Source organism: Cucumis sativus, chromosome 2 (assembly GCF_000004075.3).
Source record: "Cucumis sativus cultivar 9930 chromosome 2, Cucumber_9930_V3, whole genome shotgun sequence".
Taxonomy (NCBI): Eukaryota; Viridiplantae; Streptophyta; class Magnoliopsida; order Cucurbitales; family Cucurbitaceae; genus Cucumis; species Cucumis sativus.
In genome coordinates this window covers 3,499,295-3,518,069 of record NC_026656.2, presented here as the reverse complement: position 1 = coordinate 3,518,069, position 18,775 = coordinate 3,499,295, and the positions used below count along the sequence as shown (strand labels likewise).

The following is an 18,775-nucleotide window of genomic DNA, read 5'->3' as shown; positions in this document are numbered from 1 at the left end:
AGAGTTGAAGTGTCACTTCAAATTCACTACCAAACATTCATCAAAGCTTTCAATTAATACCCAAAATCCATCAAATGCCTCTTTCAATTCAATATTTCTATCAACTCCAATTCCATTGAACGAAACAGTTTTAAAAAAGATAAAAGTTCTGTACTACATCCATGAACCCCCAACAATATCTAACCTAAAATAATGTTCCCTTGTAAACACTTAAATCTTTCACAAGTATACATCATCTAAACTCGGAGTTCTCGTGATCTAAAGATTCATCTGACGGCGATGATTCATAGTGGTATGATTCTTCAATATCTTCCAAGTTGTTGTAAATAGGAGCATCGTTAACATGTGAGCCATCGGAGGAAGCTTCATTTTCAACATAGGCTGCCTCCTTTTCATGGACTTCACTTTCTTCTTCACCTTGAACAAAATTGAGCAAGAAATGCACTCCATTGACAACATCATATACCATAAGTCCAATTCTACCTCCAACCCAACTACCTAAATGACTTCCTATTAGGTACCCGAACCTCCCAAGCCTTTGGTCGCCGATGAAACCTCCAGCATAAGCACCGAAAAGAGTCCCTGAGCCCCTAAGGAAGCCTTCTGTGATAGTACCACCATAGTATAGAGCTTCGAAAAAATCCCACCCGGAAGAAATGATCGGTCCTATGATACGTTTCGCTTGTCGTTTTGCCAGCTTTGCTGCCTTCACTCCCTCTTTCTGTGCGTGTTTTGCTGCTTCCTTTGCAGACATTCCCTGAGTAATTGCATCGGCCAATGCAGTCTCGAGTGCTGTGTGCCGTACACTCTCAACATGGGCGGACCGGATGTTATAAAAGTAGAGTTTTACCCCCTCCTTCACACCACAAGCAACAGATCCAGAACCCATGTCAAAACAATTCAAGAATGTGAACTTTCCACTCTGGGATGAAGCTTCCTCCCCGACCAGGTGGCGACATTTCTCCGCTATAAAAAGTTTTTAAAAGATGAGAAACAGAAACAGTAAATACTAAATAAATGTGTCAACAAATGAGGAACAAACATACATGTATTGATATGATATAACCAAAAGATGTTCCTTTATGACAACCCTTCAAATATTGCAAATCCAGAATATAAACACATAGTAAAATTCAGTCTACAAAACAAAACCAACATCCAATACATAAAAACTTCAATCATGTTCATACATCATTTTTGTTTCTTAACAAAATACTTTAAGTTCTTCCATCACTTATCGCCAATAAAATTCCTCTTGTCAAGATAAGCATTAGTACATTAATACTTGGGTAATACAATAATCATAGTAAACTCACCAAAGTAGAGCCACCGACGAAAGAGGGCATGTTAGTTTGTCTTAGATTCAAAAAATATGCAACACAAAATTGAGATTCTAAACTTTTCCCTCTAATTTCCCCTTTAATTTCCAAAATTGAAAGTTTATAGCCATAAAGGTGCAGCTGAGAGTGCTTCTAAAATAAGTAACTTTTCCCAAAAATACTGGGATTAAACCACTTCAATGAAAAGGGTTGATGAAATCATTTGGAAGTTTAGTTCTACATTTTCAAACTATTTCCACAACAATCACTCACGTCAAAAACACTCTACAAGTGTTCTTTCAAAAAGCGCTCTAATTTGAAACATGATTAAAATTTTGGTTCTTTCTTCTGTACATCTTGGAATATTTATTGGGAGAGTGTAAAAAAGAACAAAGAAACAGTCAGAAAAACATGTTCTAGATGTAATACTTTACCAAATAAACAAAAGGAATAGACCATAAAATGGCTTTAAGATGTGCCTTCTTCAACACGTATCATTAATCTGGAACCAAATCTATGAGAGAAATTCAAGCAAGAAGATCAAGAAAAATCACCAGAAGAATTCAATTCCACTAAGATTTTCATTTTCACAACTCCACACAGTTTCACAGATTCTAATTCCAAGAATTTCTAATGCAACAAGATTACAACTACTATTTCCACTTCTTCAACACACTCGCAACAAAACCCAACAAAGAAACACGAAGATTTTCGCTCACTCTCTAATTTCAAAGGAAACAAACAATCAAATACCCATCAAAGAAAAAGGAACAAGGCAATTAAAAATTACAAAACGCAACATGAATTCTTGATTCAACTATGATTTTCAACATATTTACATCAGAGTTTCGATCCAAATTAAACGTACCGGTGAAACTGAGGACGATGGTGCCGATTATGAATACCAGTAACTGGATGCGCTTCTTCTCGAAATCGAACTCGAAATCCATGGAAAATTTTGAAACCCACGAGTAGAATTAGGCTCTAACAACGGAAAATCTCTCGACCCAATTCGAATCTGGGTAAGAAAATAGTAGTTTGATAGGAATTTGACACGAGAATTCCAAACATGTGGAAGAGAAATAAGAAATGGAAGAAGGTTCGAAGGACGAGAGTGTGGAAGACTCTTTAAAATAATGAATGTGATTTGCTTCTTTGACCCGTTGCCGTTGCTTCTTTTTTTTTTTAATTTATATTTTAACTTTTATCATTTAAAATAATTTCTCTAAATTTATTTCAATTTTTGTACATACAAATGTTTATTTATTTTTTAAACTTTTTAAAAAGATAAGGATTCTAATCCTTTGAGATAACAAAGTTTTAAAATATAGAAATCAGTATGTTAAATAAAAAATTTAGAGTATAGATCAAGAAATGTAAAAACCAAATGGAAACAAAAATCAATACTAAGCTTCCAATTAGAGTTTTTGTTGTTTTTCATTTTCTTTTGAGTTCAAAAGAAGGTAGAGTGAGAATTCCACCTCTTATTGGATCGGTTGAATAATACAGAATACATAAACATTCCAAACTTGAAAAGTTGGAAATGTACAGAACTACGAAGAGATCTAATGAAGCAAGGAGTGGGCTATTGACCAACCCGATCCGTGGATGATACACTTTGTTTCTGACTTGAAGCGATGATCGGGATACAGGAAACTGCTGAGTTCCATAACTCAGCAGTTGAATAGCCAATTGACATCATTGGAAGCAAAGATTGATTGTTGAAAAGCCTAATGGTTGTAAATATTCATCCCAAGTTGGGTTATAGCCGAACATCAATCTTGAGCCTTCAACAACGATGAAAATGTTGGCATTTATGTCATAAAACCCGTAGCTTGTAATCATGTTATTTTCAATAAAAGTCATTATTTACAAATTGAATACTATAATCTTAAAATCCAATAGACTAAGATGTTTTTTTTTATAGTAAATTTAAATTTTTTGTGAAAACATAAATGTAGATCAAGTTAGAATATATAACATAAATAGTCTATAGTATATGAATAAAGGTTGGACGCCTTATTCAAAAAAAACTATGGGTGTGGCCGCTTTATAGTTAGTACGAGATTATCCTAGGAGCATCCTATGTAAAATGTTTACATAAGACTTAAGCATGAAATAGTCATTTTTACATTATAACGTCATTTACTGTTTAAAACTAATCATTTCAATTATTGATGACCTAGGTAACTTAATTTTAACCTTGAGTCAACTATGAACTCATATTCACGTAGTATTGGCTTATATGGAATAAACTTAGAACATTAACAAGAGATAGAGCTTTATATGTGAATGTATTTAAATATTAAAGATGCAAATTATGCATTTGCAACTTTGCATATGATTTCCCTATCAAATGGGCTCTATGTTATTTTGGAAAGGGTTGGTCTTTTGGAGTATCAAATTTTGGGCTTCTTGTTTTCCTTTTGTAACTTTAATAAATAAATAAATAAACAAACCAAATTTCAAGTCCAACCTTATTCCTTAATTTCTTTTCCATCTTCTTTCTCTCTCTCGGTTTTCTTCATCCAACTAGTCCCACAACCCGATTTTGAGTCTGAAGGATAGTAGGTCAACCTTAGCGATTGTTTGAAAAAAAAATCGGAGCTTCAAACGTAAGTATTCTCAAAACCCTAATTTCGTTTTATTTTTGGTTTAGAATTTACTCATTAATTAAGTGCAATTAGGTAGAATTTGATCTAGTTTCTGCCATGCATGTCTTATTCTATCAAAAAATATAATAATTATACACATTGAGCACATAAAACGTCTAAGTAATAAAGCAACTGCATGTTATGATGCTACATTAAACAATGGAGAAGGTATATCAGCATCAGTACAACAATTGACTACTAAATTAACCTGATTGAGTGAATTATATACCATCTATATGATTTAAAGACATGGAACATCACATCACATCATAAGCTAAGCTCTCAAATGCTAAAGATGGTGTTTGTTCCACTCCTGGGTAGCTAATTTTTAGAATCGGTCATGTTCAAGTAAGGTCAAGTAAGGTCCTTGGATATATTAGTTACCTTGAAATGTCCTCTACCTTTGATCATGTTGGCCAGATCAACGACTTAAAGTGTATGTACAATTTTATTCCACCGGTACAGTTGCATTAACTTCTACTGGGAGGCGTGATAAAGATGACCTTCTATATCAGGAAGAAATCCTTTCTCCATCATTTCCTCTTTAATTATCTCATAAGTAGTTCGATTCGGTATTAACCCCTTCTCCAGCATCTCATTAAGAAGTCCATTTGCATCTTCCAATTTCCCCTTTCTACAATAACCTTGAATCAACACATTATACGTTACCACATTTGCCCATCTTCCTTCTTTCTCCATTTGCTTCCTCAGATTCAAAGCAGCCCTTAAGTTTCCTTCCATGCAATAGCCATTCAACAAAATGTTATATGTCAAATGACTTGGTTTTAATCCCTTGTCGAGCATCTCATCAATAAGTCGTGCTGCCTTTTTTGGCTCCTTTTTCTCACACCATGCACTTATCAAAATATTATACGTCACTGTATCAGCTTTCACACCTCTACATTGCATTTCATTTAAAAGATTCTTGACTTCCTCCATTTTTCCCTCCCGACAAAAACCAACAATAAGGCAATTGTAGGTTGAGGCATTTGGGAGAAACCCCTTCTCTAACATTACCTTCTGGAGCAAAAATGCCTCTTCCATCTTCCCAAACTTGCAATATCCATGAAGTAATGTATTGAATGTTATAACATTGGGAGTCAGCCCTTGTTTTCCAATATTATCAAACAACTCCCTAGCTTCCTCCAACAACTTCTTCTTACAATACCCATTAATCAGAGCATTATAAGTAATAACATTAGGCTTCAAGTTTGAACTCAACATTTCATCAAGAAGAACTTTAGCCTCATTCAGTTTTCCTTCATTACACAAACCATTTACTAACGAATTGTATGTTACTACAGTAGGCTTCAGACCCTGACTCTGCATTTCCTCAAACACCTTCAAAGCAGCAGATAAGTTTTCATCTTTACAAAACCCATCAATCAATACGTTAAATGTTACACTATTTGGGCTGACTTTATTTTCCACCATTTCCTTCAAAATAGCATCAGCTTTATACATCTTCCCAACCCTACCCATTTTACAGTATCCATCAATGAGAGTGTTATAGGTAACCACATTGGGCCAGAATCCCCATACTTTCATATCATCAACAACATCTCCAGCTTTATTCAATTTCCCAACCTTACATAACCCATTAATCACAGTATTAAATGTAATCAAATTAGGACTAATTTTCCTTCTAATCATCTCTTTATACACAAATTCCACACCCCCAAATTCATTCTCCTTCACCAAGGCACTCAACAATGGGTTGCAAGATAACACAGATAACTTATACCTATAATCACCAGCTCTCTTAAACGCCTCCAATCCCAAAACTGTTTTCGAATTTTCCACATAGGCTAACACCAACATATCAGCAATTATCGAATTAGCACAAAATTGACCACTACACACCGAAAGCGAGTGAAAAATCAAAGAAATCGAGCAGTTTGTTTCACCCTTTACAAAAGAATCGAGAATTGATCGAATTTTGGGGTAATGTTTAGCATTGGCCAATAAATTTAAGAGCCTGCAGATGAGTTCAATGCTGTAATTAACATTAAGCTCTCTCCGGGACCAATTGAAGTACCTGAGAACAAGCAATGGGTCAACGTCTCCCGAACCCATCAATTGGTGAAGAAAATCGATGGGACTTTTGAATTTGACATGGGATTTGAGGATTGACCATTGTTGCCTGGAAATAAGGTCTGAGATGATTAGTGGGTCGAAATCGTTCGATATGGGAGCCGTACAGGTTGGATTGTAAGTGCAGAACGGAAGATGGGTCGTCGAGAAAATGCAGTTCCGATCAATTTTCGCCGGGAAAATTCTCGACGCCGAGGAGTGGCGAATGATGACGTTCATGTTTTTCACTCGGAAGACATCGACTGGAATTTCCCAGAAAACCAAGAGAAAAAGGTTAGGGCTAAGGTAAAGTAAAGTTCATCCTTGTAAAGTTTGAAGCTTATTACAAGTTCATCCTTGTTCGTCGGGCTGGCTTGCTTTCTCTCATGTTCATCCTAACCAAAATGGATTGACACATTCTCCTTCATCTCCCGTAAGCTTCTGAGAAATTGAGCTTTGAAAATTCAAGAATTAGCTCGCTAACTTCAAACGGTACCTTCAACAAACAATAGCAACCAACTAAATAATCCAACGTTACACTTCAATGTATTTACAATGCAGAATCATGAATCCCACAAATACACACTTACCACCAAAACCCACTGCAAGCCACGGCGATAAAAAGGACAGCCGCGTACGAATTGAGTTGAATAACGGCGTGCAAAACAGATCTGAGCGGCTGGCTTGGAGGTAGACGTCGGCTTGCACTCACGGCTGGAAGAGGAGTCGCGCGCGGCTTGGAATGACAGAGGAGGTAGTTCGATGAAGGACAGATTGGCGCGAAACTCAGCGGCGCCGGCTGGCGCTTCGCGGATGGAGTCAAAACGGAGCAGGAACGGACCGTTTGGTTCAGATTCGAACGGCGCGACGCGGAGGCTGCGACTTGACGGGACGGCGAGCGGCTCGGGACGCGGCGGTTCAAGCTAACGGAGACGCGACGGTTCTTGGGCGGCCGGCAGCTGTAGATGAACGGAAAAAAAGAAAAGCAAAGGGCGGCCGGCGGTGAGGAAACTATGGGCGGCGGCTGGGGCACGTAGAGAAGAGGAAGAGTGTTGAGGGAGATGAGGGCACGCGATTGAGCCTTCTAAAACAAATAAAAAAAAAAAAATATATATATATATATATATATATATATATATATATTATAATTGTTGTTATATTATTATTATTATTATTACTTTTCCATTTTCTTATTTTTTTCAATTTTTTTTCATTCAATTAAATCTTTTGCTCGTCAATCTTCAATAAAATAATTTCCAAAAATCTTTAAAATCTTGCCAAAATTTAACAATTGAGCTGAGAAAAATACTTCAAATCTTTTTGTGTTACAATTGAAAAGTCGAACTCACCCGTTTGGAATAAGGTTGTTTTTAATGAATATCATGAGCTTGAGGAATTATATCTTTTGTTGATCAATTGCCCATAACCATTGGTCAACCATGTGATTGTCTCAACCTCATGATCATTCTAGTGCTCCAAGCTCAAGATTCTAAATTCGAAATTCGACAACTAATGGCCTGACATTCCCTTGCATCTTCTACGACTAGGCAACATCTTCTTGCTTGCTTAAAAAGTTAAAAGCTTACTAAGGTGAAAGTTTCCTCCAAAAACCATGCTTATTAGACAACCTAACACGAGTTCTTTCAGGATACTTTGTCCTCACTCACATACATCATAGAAAAAATCTCAGGAGGTCGCCAACATTGAATTGCGCTAAGCTAAACACGTTTAACTTTGGAGTTCATATTATTAAGCCACCAAAAATGATACACATTGTTAGTATAGGTTAACTTCCAATTTTTTTAAGCATTTCTCAACCTTACTCTCATGTTCTAGGATCTATCTCATTCAAATTTGATATCAGTTTATTCATGTTCCCCTTCAGGCATCCACTAACTTCTGTTTAGTTTGTCCCTGAACCACATCTTACGAGGAGAGATTTCGTCTTTGATAACACTTGTAGCGCTTCCAAGCCCAAGATTTAGAATCTAAATTCGGCAACTGACAATCCCGACAATCCCTTGCATCATCTACGACCTAGCAATATTATCTTACCTGTCTTATAGACTTATTAAGTTGAAAATTATTCCCATAAACCAACATGAGTTTTTTTTTTTTTTTTTTTGCATGTTTTATTCTCACTTACATGCATTTTAGAAAAATTACCAAGAGGTCACCAAACATACATGTAATGCTCTGAGTTTAAGAGGGAGACATGATTGAATCTTTATCACATATGAATGAGAGGAATCCTAAAGACATGAAAGTAGGATGTGAAAATAGTGTTAAGAAATACTTAATACATATGCAAACAAGGTGCACCTTTTTTTTTCGTGGCTCAATCATAGAGTAATTCTATGTTGGATAACCACCTGATAGTTTTTCTATAAGATGCATGTGAGTAAGGACAAATCATCCTAAAAGAACTGACGCTACAATATAATTGTTCTAAATTACTAAGAGGTCACTAAACATAAAATTGTTCCAAGCTAAAAATGATCGACCATTTGATTCTTTGCAACTAGTTGTTGCATGACAACCAATAGTGAATAACCAAATAACTGACATTGATTAGCAAGAGCTACTTGGAACTTCAAAAGTTATTTGGACCCTAAAGTCATAATGACTGTAGAAATTCATTTTCATTCACATTCGTAATGAATTGTGTGTTTTCAATAATTATAGTAGTTGAAATTGCATAAAATTAAATGTTGTGTCCTCTTTTAACATTTTAAATTAGTATAAATAGGGACGTAGTTTTCACATTTTGGAAGGAGAATCAATCTTAAAAAGTTCGTGCCTATTAAAACCATTTTGATGTTATCTTTTCAAACCTTGTTTTAGATTTGATGTTAAAAATCAATCTATTAGAATAGTCTTAATCAACCTAATCCTGGAGCGAGTTGTCTTAAGGTCTAAAAGTGACCACGATAGATTCTATGTTTGATCTTAAGTTAGTTTTCTTTATGAATTTTGCAAGGATTATGGAAGGACGTCTAACTTTTCATCTAACAAACATTGTGGACGCTTATCAAACGGTATGCTATTGTGACCATGGTGCTCAATAGTTGGCTATCCATGGTCATCGACAACAGTCGTCAATTGCTTGATCATGATCATAGGTTGTCAACAATTTTTCTCTTTTTCATCCTTCCTCCATATGTTTGGATTCCCATTCATCTATTCTTCATCTTCACACACGAACAAAAAAAAATGTCAAAAATAGCAAATTTGATCAAATACTTACAACCTATAGCAAAATTTTCACATGAACTTTTCTATACGTCGGTAGATTAGGGATACATAATTTACTTATAACTACATTATCTCTCTAAAATATTTATATATTTTCTCACTATGTTTTGTCTCCAATAATTTTTGTTCAAATCTAATTTCTTTTTATCTCTTAAAACTTTTATGTCACTTCACTCAACTTTTTCTTTGTCACTATACTAAAATTTCTTGGTAAAGTTACATATCTATATATCTTTCCTTCTTTTATTATCATTTTGTCCCACTACTAAACTTTATGCTCCAACATTTTCTCCTCTCTTACTTTTATTTTGCTCTCTCTTAAGTATTTTATTTCCCTCCTAATTTATTGTTTCCATTTAAAAATATCGACAAATTATTTACGCACCCAATTGATGTATTGAAGTGTAAATATTGTGTGAAATGTTCTATTTTGATAATTTTCTATTTTTCTCTGTCTCCACAATTTTTTTGTTTAGTTAACTTTTATTTTTACAAACGTATTTTTTGTTGTATTTTTTATTACTTTTAAAAATAGATCAATAATAAAATAAAGAGTCATTTTAAAAAATAACAAAATAAATTAAAATATTTACAAGCTATAGTAAAGTTTTGAATTATACTACTATAATATATCAATAACTATCTGTGATAGAATTTATTATAAGTTGTAAATATAAAATTCCTAAAAAAAAACTTACAATGTTAGTATTCTATGGTAAAATACTAAAAGAATTTAAAATTAAATGATTTGTTATCAATAATGCTAAGAGGCATTGATTGTAATTAAATTGTTTTAAATAACTTGTCATCAATTATATGCTAAAAGAACCACTCTTGATAAATTCTTCCCATTATTATTATTAGGTTTTTGTTCTAAAGAAACAAACTTCATAAAACCCTAAATTCAAGGAGCAATTAAAATAAAATGACACCAATAATAACATCTACTAATCATCCCTAAATTTTAGAGAGGTGTTCTCAAATGACAAACTTAGTTGAAGAAATTAGCAACTAACTTTTTTTTTCTAATTTTTTTCAAATTATAAAGAAAAATGAAAAAAGACAAAAAAAAAAAAATGTTGATAACATAACAAATCATCATACGGTACGTAACTTGATTTCTATCACGAAGACAAAATTAAAAAGAAACATTGTCCAAACACTTAGCTAAACCCTTAATCTCATTCAGTGTATTTTCCAATTCAGTAAAGTTCAACGAACAATTGTTTAGTGATCCAACGCCTCAATAGTCTTAAATTTGTCCATAAATAAAAGAAAACAAGCATATGAAGAAGTGGAGTTATTGAAGTTCTTGATAATACCTAATGAATGGTTCTCGATAAAACTTACTAAATAAGAAACATTAAAAAACACTAAACATTTTAGATGTTTACCACGTGACATAAAATGATTTAAAACTATTTTTGTAATCATTAAAGTTGATACAAAATTGCTAATAAAAATAGATCTAATTAGAAGGTGACAATGTTGGGAGGTTCGTGATTCAAATCTCAATAAAATATTTAATAAAATAAAACATGGAAGTATTAGGGGTAATTCCGTCAAATGAGTGACTGGGCGAGGGTTTACGAAGGGTTTTAACATTACTACTTATTTCTGTTTCTTTTTTCGGCAGAGCTCTTCCTCCGTCTATGGCGGTTCTTGCCGAACGGAACCACCGTCCCCATTAGTACCCAACTGAGACCCATTACCAGAATCTCATCAGGAATCATTCAATGTTGAAGGCTTTGAACTCTTCATGTTTCCGGAGCCGCCTCCACAATCTGGCTCCGAGTTTCCGCCCGGCCACCGAGTCGGAATCGCCTCTACTTAGGGTTCTTGGCTCTCTCAGAGGCTTGGGTGGGAGAAGCACCAGGTTGACTTGTCGGGCGTTTTTCTGCTCCGATGCCAATGATGTGTCGGCACGGGAGGCTGAAATTGAGGCTAAGGTGAAGGAGGAGGATGTGGAGGTGAAGTCTTCGTCTGCTATCGTTTCGACGAATCCTCGACCGGAGGATTATTTGACGGTTGGTATTGATTTTTGATTTTGTATTTGAGGTGTGGATGAAGAAAATGGGGGAAAAGGAGAGAGGAGCCTTTCATTATATTGGTTTTTCTGTTTAATTGGGGAAAAGCCGAACCAAGAAGGAAGTGGGAAGTTGGAAAATTTGAAATACTAGTGATGTTTTGTTCTGTGTGGATTGAATTTGGTGTTCTAATTGGTGCTTAACTTGTCTGAAGGGTTAAAGAGAAAAAAAGAAGAACAAAAAAGGACACTTCTTTATCCTTATAAAAATTTGAGCTTGGGAATTTAACCTAAACCAATTTGATTTATGCTATAAAAATGTTGTCTTTAGTTTAATTCGGTTTCTTTTGTTTTGTTTTCTTTTTAAAAAATCTTTTGACTGATCCAAAAGGTTTATTTATTATTATTTTGTTCTCTTTGGACAGGTTTTGGCGTTGCCATTGCCTCATAGGCCATTATTTCCTGGATTCTACATGCCAATTTATGTAAAGGTATCGTAAGTACTGGACATGATTGGACTACATTGCCTTGCATTTGTGCTGAGGAGCTGCCATGTACTTTGATCTTTTAGTTCCCTTTTGTGATGTTGGTGTCATGTTTCTATATTTCAATTTTACTCAATTCTTAGCTGCTTGTTGAACAAATATTTTAGGGACATCGGCTTTTTTACAGGGAAGTGACTTGAGATGTGTGATGTTATATTGCAGGATCCTAAACTATTGGCCGCTCTGCAAGAAAGCAGAAGAAGGCAAGCTCCATATGCTGGTGCCTTCCTTCTTAAGGATGAACCGGGAACTGATTCTAGTACAGTATCTGGATCCGAGACAGAAAAAAATACCAGTGATTTGACAGGCAAGGAGTTATATGATAGGCTTCATGAAGTTGGCACACTTGCCCAGGTACTGTTGTTATTTTTTGCCCCTTTCTTTAGCAGGATGTAGCTCTTACGTCTATTTCATAGCGAGTTGATTCTATGTGCTCTGAATTTTTATTTCAGATTTCAAGTATCCAAGGAGACCAGGTGGTGCTTATTGGTCATAGAAGACTTCGAATTACAGAGATGGTATAACATGAATAAGTTAATACATGGCCATTCTGTCCTTTCTCTTCCCTGACCATATGTTATTCTACTCCTAAAAGATACCTACATGAGCTGCCGATATTTAAATGATTTTGAATCATGCATTTATGGGATCATGTGAATTACTGAGCTGACAATACTTACGGTTTCTGTATAGGTTAGTGAGGATCCCTTAACCGTGAAAGTTGATCATCTCAAGGTATGTGGTTGTACATTTCTCATTTGAATCAGTTTATAAGGTTTCCTTTGAGAACGAATTTCATTCTATGTTGTTTTTCTTCAGGATAAACCTTATAACAAAGATGATAATGTTATAAAGGCAACTTCATTTGAGGTTATATCTACCCTTAGGGATGTTTTGAAGACCAGTTCACTTTGGAGGGATCATGTTCAAACATACACCCAGGTACCCCTTTTAGAGAGAAAGAAACAAAGAAAATTAAATAAAATCAAAGTAAAGAAAGATCTCAGACATAAAAAAAAACAAAATAAAATTTAAGCATCTCAAACAAGTAGATGTAAGTAGACTTGACAGACTCCTTTTACTTCTCAGAAGTTGGCATGGCTGTTCTGATTCTTCAGGATACTTCTATTTTGATTGTGATTTCTTCCCTGTGATGTGCAGCATATTGGTGATTTCAATTTTCCAAGATTAGCAGATTTTGGGGCAGCAATATCTGGAGCAAATAAAGTACAATGTCAGGAAGTGCTTGAAGAATTAGACGTAAGCAGATATTTGACCAACTCTTTTAAAAATTCTGGTTTATATGTTGGGTTTAGATGACATCCTCGGGAAGATAGGTTTTTAGACGTTTTTAAGGCAAAAAGATCACAATCATCTTCATAAATATGATTGCAGATTTAACTCATTGCGGTCTGGCATTAATTGACTTTGCAGCTTATTTCATTGATTCTGTTTGCTTTCTTACTCTTTGTTTCCCTCTGAATTAGGTATATAAACGGTTAAAAATTACACTAGAATTGTTGAAGAAGGAGATGGAAATAAACAAAATTCAGGTATGTTGTAATTTCTGTTTTGATATTTCATATTTTGAACAATATGTAAGTAATAAACTAGTCAATTACCATGTACACATGCTTTTAGTGAGTTTAATTTTCATTATAAGTTATAACAACATTGGTTCGGCTTTCCATTTTCTGTTAACATTCATTTATTGGTGCTATTTATCAATGTGCTAAGAGTGGTTGAAAGAAGGGGATATATGTTTGGAGATGTTCGATTGGATTCACAAATATTCCTCTTAATATATTGAAGGTGATTAGACTTACTGATATTATCCTTCAAATGGTTAAAATAGGAATCTATAGCGAAGGCCATTGAGGAGAAGATAAGTGGCGAGCAACGTCGTTACTTACTGAATGAGCAACTTAAAGCTATTAAGAAGGTTTGTACTACTTTGATCACCACATTGTTATCAAACCGCTACAGTCGACCCGACTAACTAGTAACAACCGGCAAGGCTTTCCTCTTGTTTCAAACTTTTGACACTTTATTGGATTTGTCTATGTTCAGGAGCTGGGACTTGAGACAGATGACAAAACAGCTCTTTCAGGTGAGCCTCTTTTCCGTGAGCCTATGATAAAACTTGCCAGTGATGATTCTGTATTGATCTGTATATATACTGTACATAAATTGCATTGGGAATTCCTGCAAACTAACTTGGTATTTGATTGAATAAACCATTGTGAAAGTGTCTGCAATGGATAGATGACCCTGGACTTGAAGTGCATTATAAGGTCTCACAAAAGAATTTGTATGTTGAAGATTTGAATAATTGACAATGATGTATTCTTAATCCTCCATTGATTATCATAGGGAACTCCTGAATTTCTGGGAACATGCTTGATAATGAATTCAGATGTACTCTCCATCCTTTAAAATGTTATGGCGATGACTGCTTGTTTTTATTTCTAAATTTTTAATCTAATAAGAGATGAGAAACCAGTCAGTTATGGTGGTGATTTTTGCCTGGTAGCCTACATAGATGATGTTAGGCTTTGCTTTTTGTTTATTCTTTTCATCTGTTATAATTATACCAATACTTTACATCTGCCGCAGCAAAGTTTAGGGAAAGACTTGAACCAGTCAAAGACAAATGTCCACAACACGTGGCACAAGTCATAGAAGAAGAGCTTGCGAAACTGCAGTTATTAGAGGCCAGTTCGAGTGAGTTTAATGTTACAAGAAATTATCTGGATTGGTTGACTGTACTTCCTTGGGGAGTTTACAGGTTTGTGAATCTCAACCTCTACACCTGCGGTATAAATTTGTTATTTACAACTTGCTGATGCAATGATGAGAATTTTGATGAGAAATTGTTATTTTACATTACTACTGCAGTGACGAGAATTTTGATGTCCTCGGTGCCCAAAAAATTCTTGATGAAGATCATTATGGATTAACTGATGTCAAAGAAAGAATCCTCGAATTTATTGCTGTTGGAAAGCTCAGAGGAAGTTCACAAGGTTTTCTGTGCCTTCTTGTTTTTTGATTATGGTTAAAATAATATATTATGATGATAATTGATAAAGAAGCTCCTTGACTTTCTTTCTCTTTTTTCTGGCCTGCTGATGTTTTTCCAGAAAACTATATCTTGATTGTTTTCCTGCACTATATTTTCTTCTTTATAACCTTATCATTTGTAGAGTTAGATGTCCGATGAAATCTGCATTGTTTCTTTGATATGCTTGGTGATTTTTGGATGAACAATGTGCTAGTCATGATTGAGCAGTATTCTTTTATTTTTAGGCAATGCTGAAGCAAATGGAATTTGCTTAATTTTTTGTGACATGTATTGCAATATGTTTAAAATGGCAATCAACTATTATTTTTTATCTTATTCTTCTAGCAATTCTTGGTTTTTTCTTAAAGAAAAAGATAATTATATTTTAAATTTATTGATTTGCCAACCAAGGAGTTTGCTACATGGCAGGAAAAATTATTTGTCTCTCTGGTCCACCTGGAGTGGGAAAAACTAGCATTGGTCGTTCAATAGCTCGGGCTTTGAATCGTAAGTTCTTCCGATTTTCTGTTGGAGGACTAGTTGATGTTGCTGAAATTAAGGTACTTAAGCATATGTCTTCATCTGTATCCTTTTATAGCTATGAAGTTATTTGCATATATGCTAACTGCAAAACTGCATCCAGGGCCATCGGCGAACCTACATTGGTGCAATGCCAGGAAAGATGGTGCAGTGTCTTAAAAGTGTTGGAACTGCTAATCCTCTTGTCTTGATTGATGAGATAGACAAGGTAAATGGTGGTCGGATGGTCTGATTGATTTAACATCTCTCTGTCTCTCTCTCATGCACATATTACGAACTATTACATGAGAATGAACCTGAACTAACCTCATTCATGTGAAGTCTACAGTATAGTCTAAGGCAAATAAATCTTTCGATACAATTTTATCTGAAAAACTTGATAATTTAGGTATTCATCTATTTTTTCATGCAGCTTGGAAGAGGTCATGCTGGAGATCCTGCTAGTGCTTTGTTGGAGCTTCTTGATCCTGAGCAGAATGCTAACTTTTTGGACCATTATCTTGATGTCCCAATTGACCTTTCAAAGGTGAGTGGGTGAGCCGGTGAGGTGATAAGTTTCTCTGTTGGTCACAATATTGAATAATTTTGTAGAATTCATTTAAATGGAAGTTAGCACTTGAAATTGGGGCTCAGATTCTATTATAAGTGGCTTACTGTATGGAAATGTCTATTACAGGTTCTTTTTGTCTGCACGGCAAATGTTATTGAAATGATACCCAATCCTCTTCTTGACCGAATGGAAGTCATTGCCATCGCTGGATATATTACTGATGAGAAGATGCACATAGCAAGGGACTACTTGGAAAAAGCTACACGCGAAGCGTGTGGGATTAAACCCGAACAGGTCTCCCTCTTTCTCACTCCCTAGCTGAGGAACCTGTTTCTGGATGATACCATCAAAATTGAATTTCAATTAATTTCAGGTTGAAGTGACTGATGCTGCCCTTCTTGGTCTCATAGAAAACTACTGCCGAGAAGCTGGGGTTAGAAATCTCCAGAAGCACATTGAAAAGATTTATCGCAAGGTTTGTAAAGTGCTTAGCTTTTTGGATTGATCTTGGGATTTATTTGGTAATGAGAACTATTAGGGTTTTGACAAGTCATTAGATATTTTCTTTGCTATTCCCATGGTACTTGTATGAATTTTCGGTGAAATATCTTGGAGCTGTTGCATGGATCAAAGGATAAAGAATAATTTTATTTGTAATGTGGCAGATTGCTCTTCATCTTGTAAGAAATGGAGCATCAAATGAAGCTGAACTGGCAGAGATTGTTGAATCTAATGAAGAAAAGGCAGATATTGTAGATGAATCAAGTAAAAGCAGTAGTGGAAGCGAGAGTCAAGTCGATGGTGAATTGATCGATGAAAGTAGCCAAGATCAAAAAATTGAATCCTCTGCTGAAGCTGAGAAGATATCTAGTGATCTTTTAGCAGATGATTCTCTTCCCAATCAACCTGTGGATGCCAAGGTATTTAAGAAATATAAGTTCATTATCCATGCAAATCTAGTTGGAATTCCTCCCTCTTTGTCTGCATTGGAGAGTGAAATATAACTCGACTCTCAAATATAAGCAAAATCGGGGTGACTTGTGCATGTCACTATCAAAGTTGTTTCCTTGCACCAAGTCCGATTCATGCCCTGAAATTTTCATGGCTTTGGCAGGATGATGAATCAGATGTCACGAACAAAGTTGAGAAAGTGATTGTTGACTCAACCAATCTAGCTGATTATGTGGGAAAACCAGTTTTCCATGCAGAGCGCATTTACAACCAGATACCAGTAGGAGTAGTGATGGGGCTTGCTTGGACTGCCATGGGAGGTTCCACTCTCTACATAGAAACCACTCAAGTTGAGCAAGGAGAGGGTAAAGGCGCTCTCCATATAACCGGTCAGCTTGGAGATGTTATGAAAGAAAGTGCTCAAATTGCTCACACTCTTGCCCGAGCTATATTGCTTGAAAAAGAGCCAGACAATCCTTTCTTTGCGAATACCAAGCTTCATCTTCACGTTCCTGCTGGAGCAACACCAAAAGATGGGCCAAGTGCTGGTTGCACCATGATGACATCTCTATTGTCACTTGCCATGAAGAAACCTGTCAAAAAGGATCTAGCCATGACCGGTGAAGTAACTTTGACTGGAAAAATTCTTCCAATTGGTGGGGTAAGTAAAAGAATTTTTAGCATTTGCTATAATCTTTCTTGTATATGAAAATTTGAGTGGGCTGGATTTAAGGCGAAAAAATCCTTAGATACTGTTCGATTTGCACTTATCTTTGTGCATCCAATTAAAATTTGTCATGTGGAGAAAAAACTCTAGTAAAACGGACAAAAATGATCGATTGGCTGGTTGAAGTAGACTTAGTTGATTTGATATTCTAGATCATAAGACTGAAAAACAGTCCCATCCAATTTAGATAGATTTTCTCAACTTTGGTTTGGTTTCTAGTCTTTATCGCATCGGTTTGCTCATTCAACAGATTATTCAAATTGCTTCTCCTTTACTGTTTTTACAGGTGAAGGAGAAAACCATAGCTGCAAGAAGAAGTGAAGTAAAAACAATAATATTCCCTTCTGCAAACAGGAGGGACTTTGATGAGCTTGCTTCCAATGTGAAAGAGGGTCTTGATGTTCATTTTGTTGATGAATACAGCCAGATATTCAACCTTGCATTTGAGGACAAATCAGAGTGAAAAAAACATAAAGTTTTGACATTTGATCATAATATACTTCTGGATTTAACATCCATCTGTCTGGGTTCCTTCACGACTTTATTTATGAGAACTACCCAGTATATTTATTATTTAAATGTCTCATTTGACGGAGGGAGGCTTTGATTATTAACATCACCCATTTTTTTCACCTATTTCTCTCTTCTCAGTGTAATATTTATGAACATTATTTTAAATAAATATAGATCAATCTTTTTCTCCCTTCAATATTTGGACTTGTTCTCTTCTCTGACTATTAGTTTGATTGTTTAGGCATTATCCTTCTTGATTTTCTTCACTTGTTCTCTTCTTATTCTATGTTCTTCTGATTTCTTAGCTGAGCATAGTAGCAACATAGAAGCTTTTTTATATCTTATTAAATGTTCATATTCGACAATGTCACATTCGTTAAGGTTTTTTAGGCACAACAATAGGAGTGATGATCAACATTGTGTTCAGTTGTCCGACTTAATATGTTATTTTTCTTTTATATGATTAGAATATATCATAAAAGCAATGTTTGTTTTTTTTGTTTTAGATATTGTGAGAGCAACACTTTGCAATGGTGGTATTGCTGAGTGGAACATTTCTTC

The 18,775-nt window shown here is 35.2% G+C and overlaps 3 protein-coding genes across 4 annotated transcripts; 1 reads left to right on the top strand and 2 right to left on the bottom strand.

The window, feature by feature from the left end:
- Window positions 1–22: 22 nt before the first annotated feature.
- Window positions 23–2,507, bottom strand: LOC101204135. The gene is made up of 2 exons (XM_004144703.3): window positions 2,188–2,507; window positions 23–966 (listed from the first exon to the last, which is right to left on the bottom strand). The coding sequence occupies exons 1-2, from the start codon at window positions 2,267–2,269 to the stop codon at window positions 233–235; spliced, it is 816 nt and encodes a 271-aa protein (XP_004144751.1). The 5' UTR covers window positions 2,270–2,507; the 3' UTR covers window positions 23–232.
- A 1,565-nt stretch (window positions 2,508–4,072) lies between these two features.
- On the bottom strand, window positions 4,073–7,140 carry LOC101219579 (pentatricopeptide repeat-containing protein At1g09820). Of its 2 annotated transcripts, XM_031881016.1 has the most exons (3): window positions 6,637–7,140; window positions 6,394–6,542; window positions 4,073–6,309 (listed from the first exon to the last, which is right to left on the bottom strand). In XM_031881016.1, exon 3 carries the CDS (start codon window positions 6,284–6,286, stop codon window positions 4,451–4,453), a length of 1,836 nt encoding a protein of 611 aa, XP_031736876.1. In that variant the 5' UTR covers window positions 6,287–6,309; window positions 6,394–6,542; window positions 6,637–7,140; the 3' UTR covers window positions 4,073–4,450. The 2 variants fall into 2 exon arrangements, with proteins under 2 accessions (XP_031736876.1, XP_004144813.1); XM_004144765.3 differs by having other exon boundaries at window positions 4,073–6,542; window positions 6,637–7,139.
- A 3,753-nt stretch (window positions 7,141–10,893) lies between these two features.
- On the top strand, window positions 10,894–18,410 carry LOC101204375 (lon protease homolog 1, mitochondrial). The gene is made up of 20 exons (XM_004144704.3): window positions 10,894–11,328; window positions 11,753–11,818; window positions 12,035–12,226; window positions 12,325–12,390; window positions 12,566–12,607; window positions 12,692–12,814; window positions 13,034–13,132; window positions 13,360–13,425; window positions 13,728–13,814; window positions 13,943–13,982; window positions 14,489–14,660; window positions 14,771–14,895; window positions 15,363–15,493; window positions 15,577–15,681; window positions 15,886–15,999; window positions 16,150–16,317; window positions 16,397–16,498; window positions 16,689–16,943; window positions 17,138–17,635; window positions 17,988–18,410. The coding sequence occupies exons 1-20, from the start codon at window positions 11,038–11,040 to the stop codon at window positions 18,162–18,164; spliced, it is 2,919 nt and encodes a 972-aa protein (XP_004144752.1). The 5' UTR covers window positions 10,894–11,037; the 3' UTR covers window positions 18,165–18,410.
- Window positions 18,411–18,775: the final 365 nt, after the last annotated feature.

Bases quoted from the DNA above. Each gene is read 5' to 3' on its own strand.
- LOC101219579 (XM_031881016.1), bottom strand. From the start codon at position 6,286: ATGAACGTCATCATTCGCCACTCCTCGGCGTCGAGAATTTTCCCGGCG.
- LOC101204375 (XM_004144704.3), top strand. From the start codon at position 11,038: ATGTTGAAGGCTTTGAACTCTTCATGTTTCCGGAGCCGCCTCCACAAT. The intron at 16,944-17,137 runs GTATTTAAGAAA...TGGCTTTGGCAG, and splicing joins ATCAACCTGTGGATGCCAAG to GATGATGAATCAGATGTCAC. The intron at 17,636-17,987 runs GTAAGTAAAAGA...CTGTTTTTACAG, and splicing joins AAATTCTTCCAATTGGTGGG to GTGAAGGAGAAAACCATAGC.
- LOC101204135 (XM_004144703.3), bottom strand. From the start codon at position 2,269: ATGGATTTCGAGTTCGATTTCGAGAAGAAGCGCATCCAGTTACTGGTA. The intron at 967-2,187 runs GTACGTTTAATT...AACTTTTTATAG, and splicing joins CATCGTCCTCAGTTTCACCG to CGGAGAAATGTCGCCACCTG.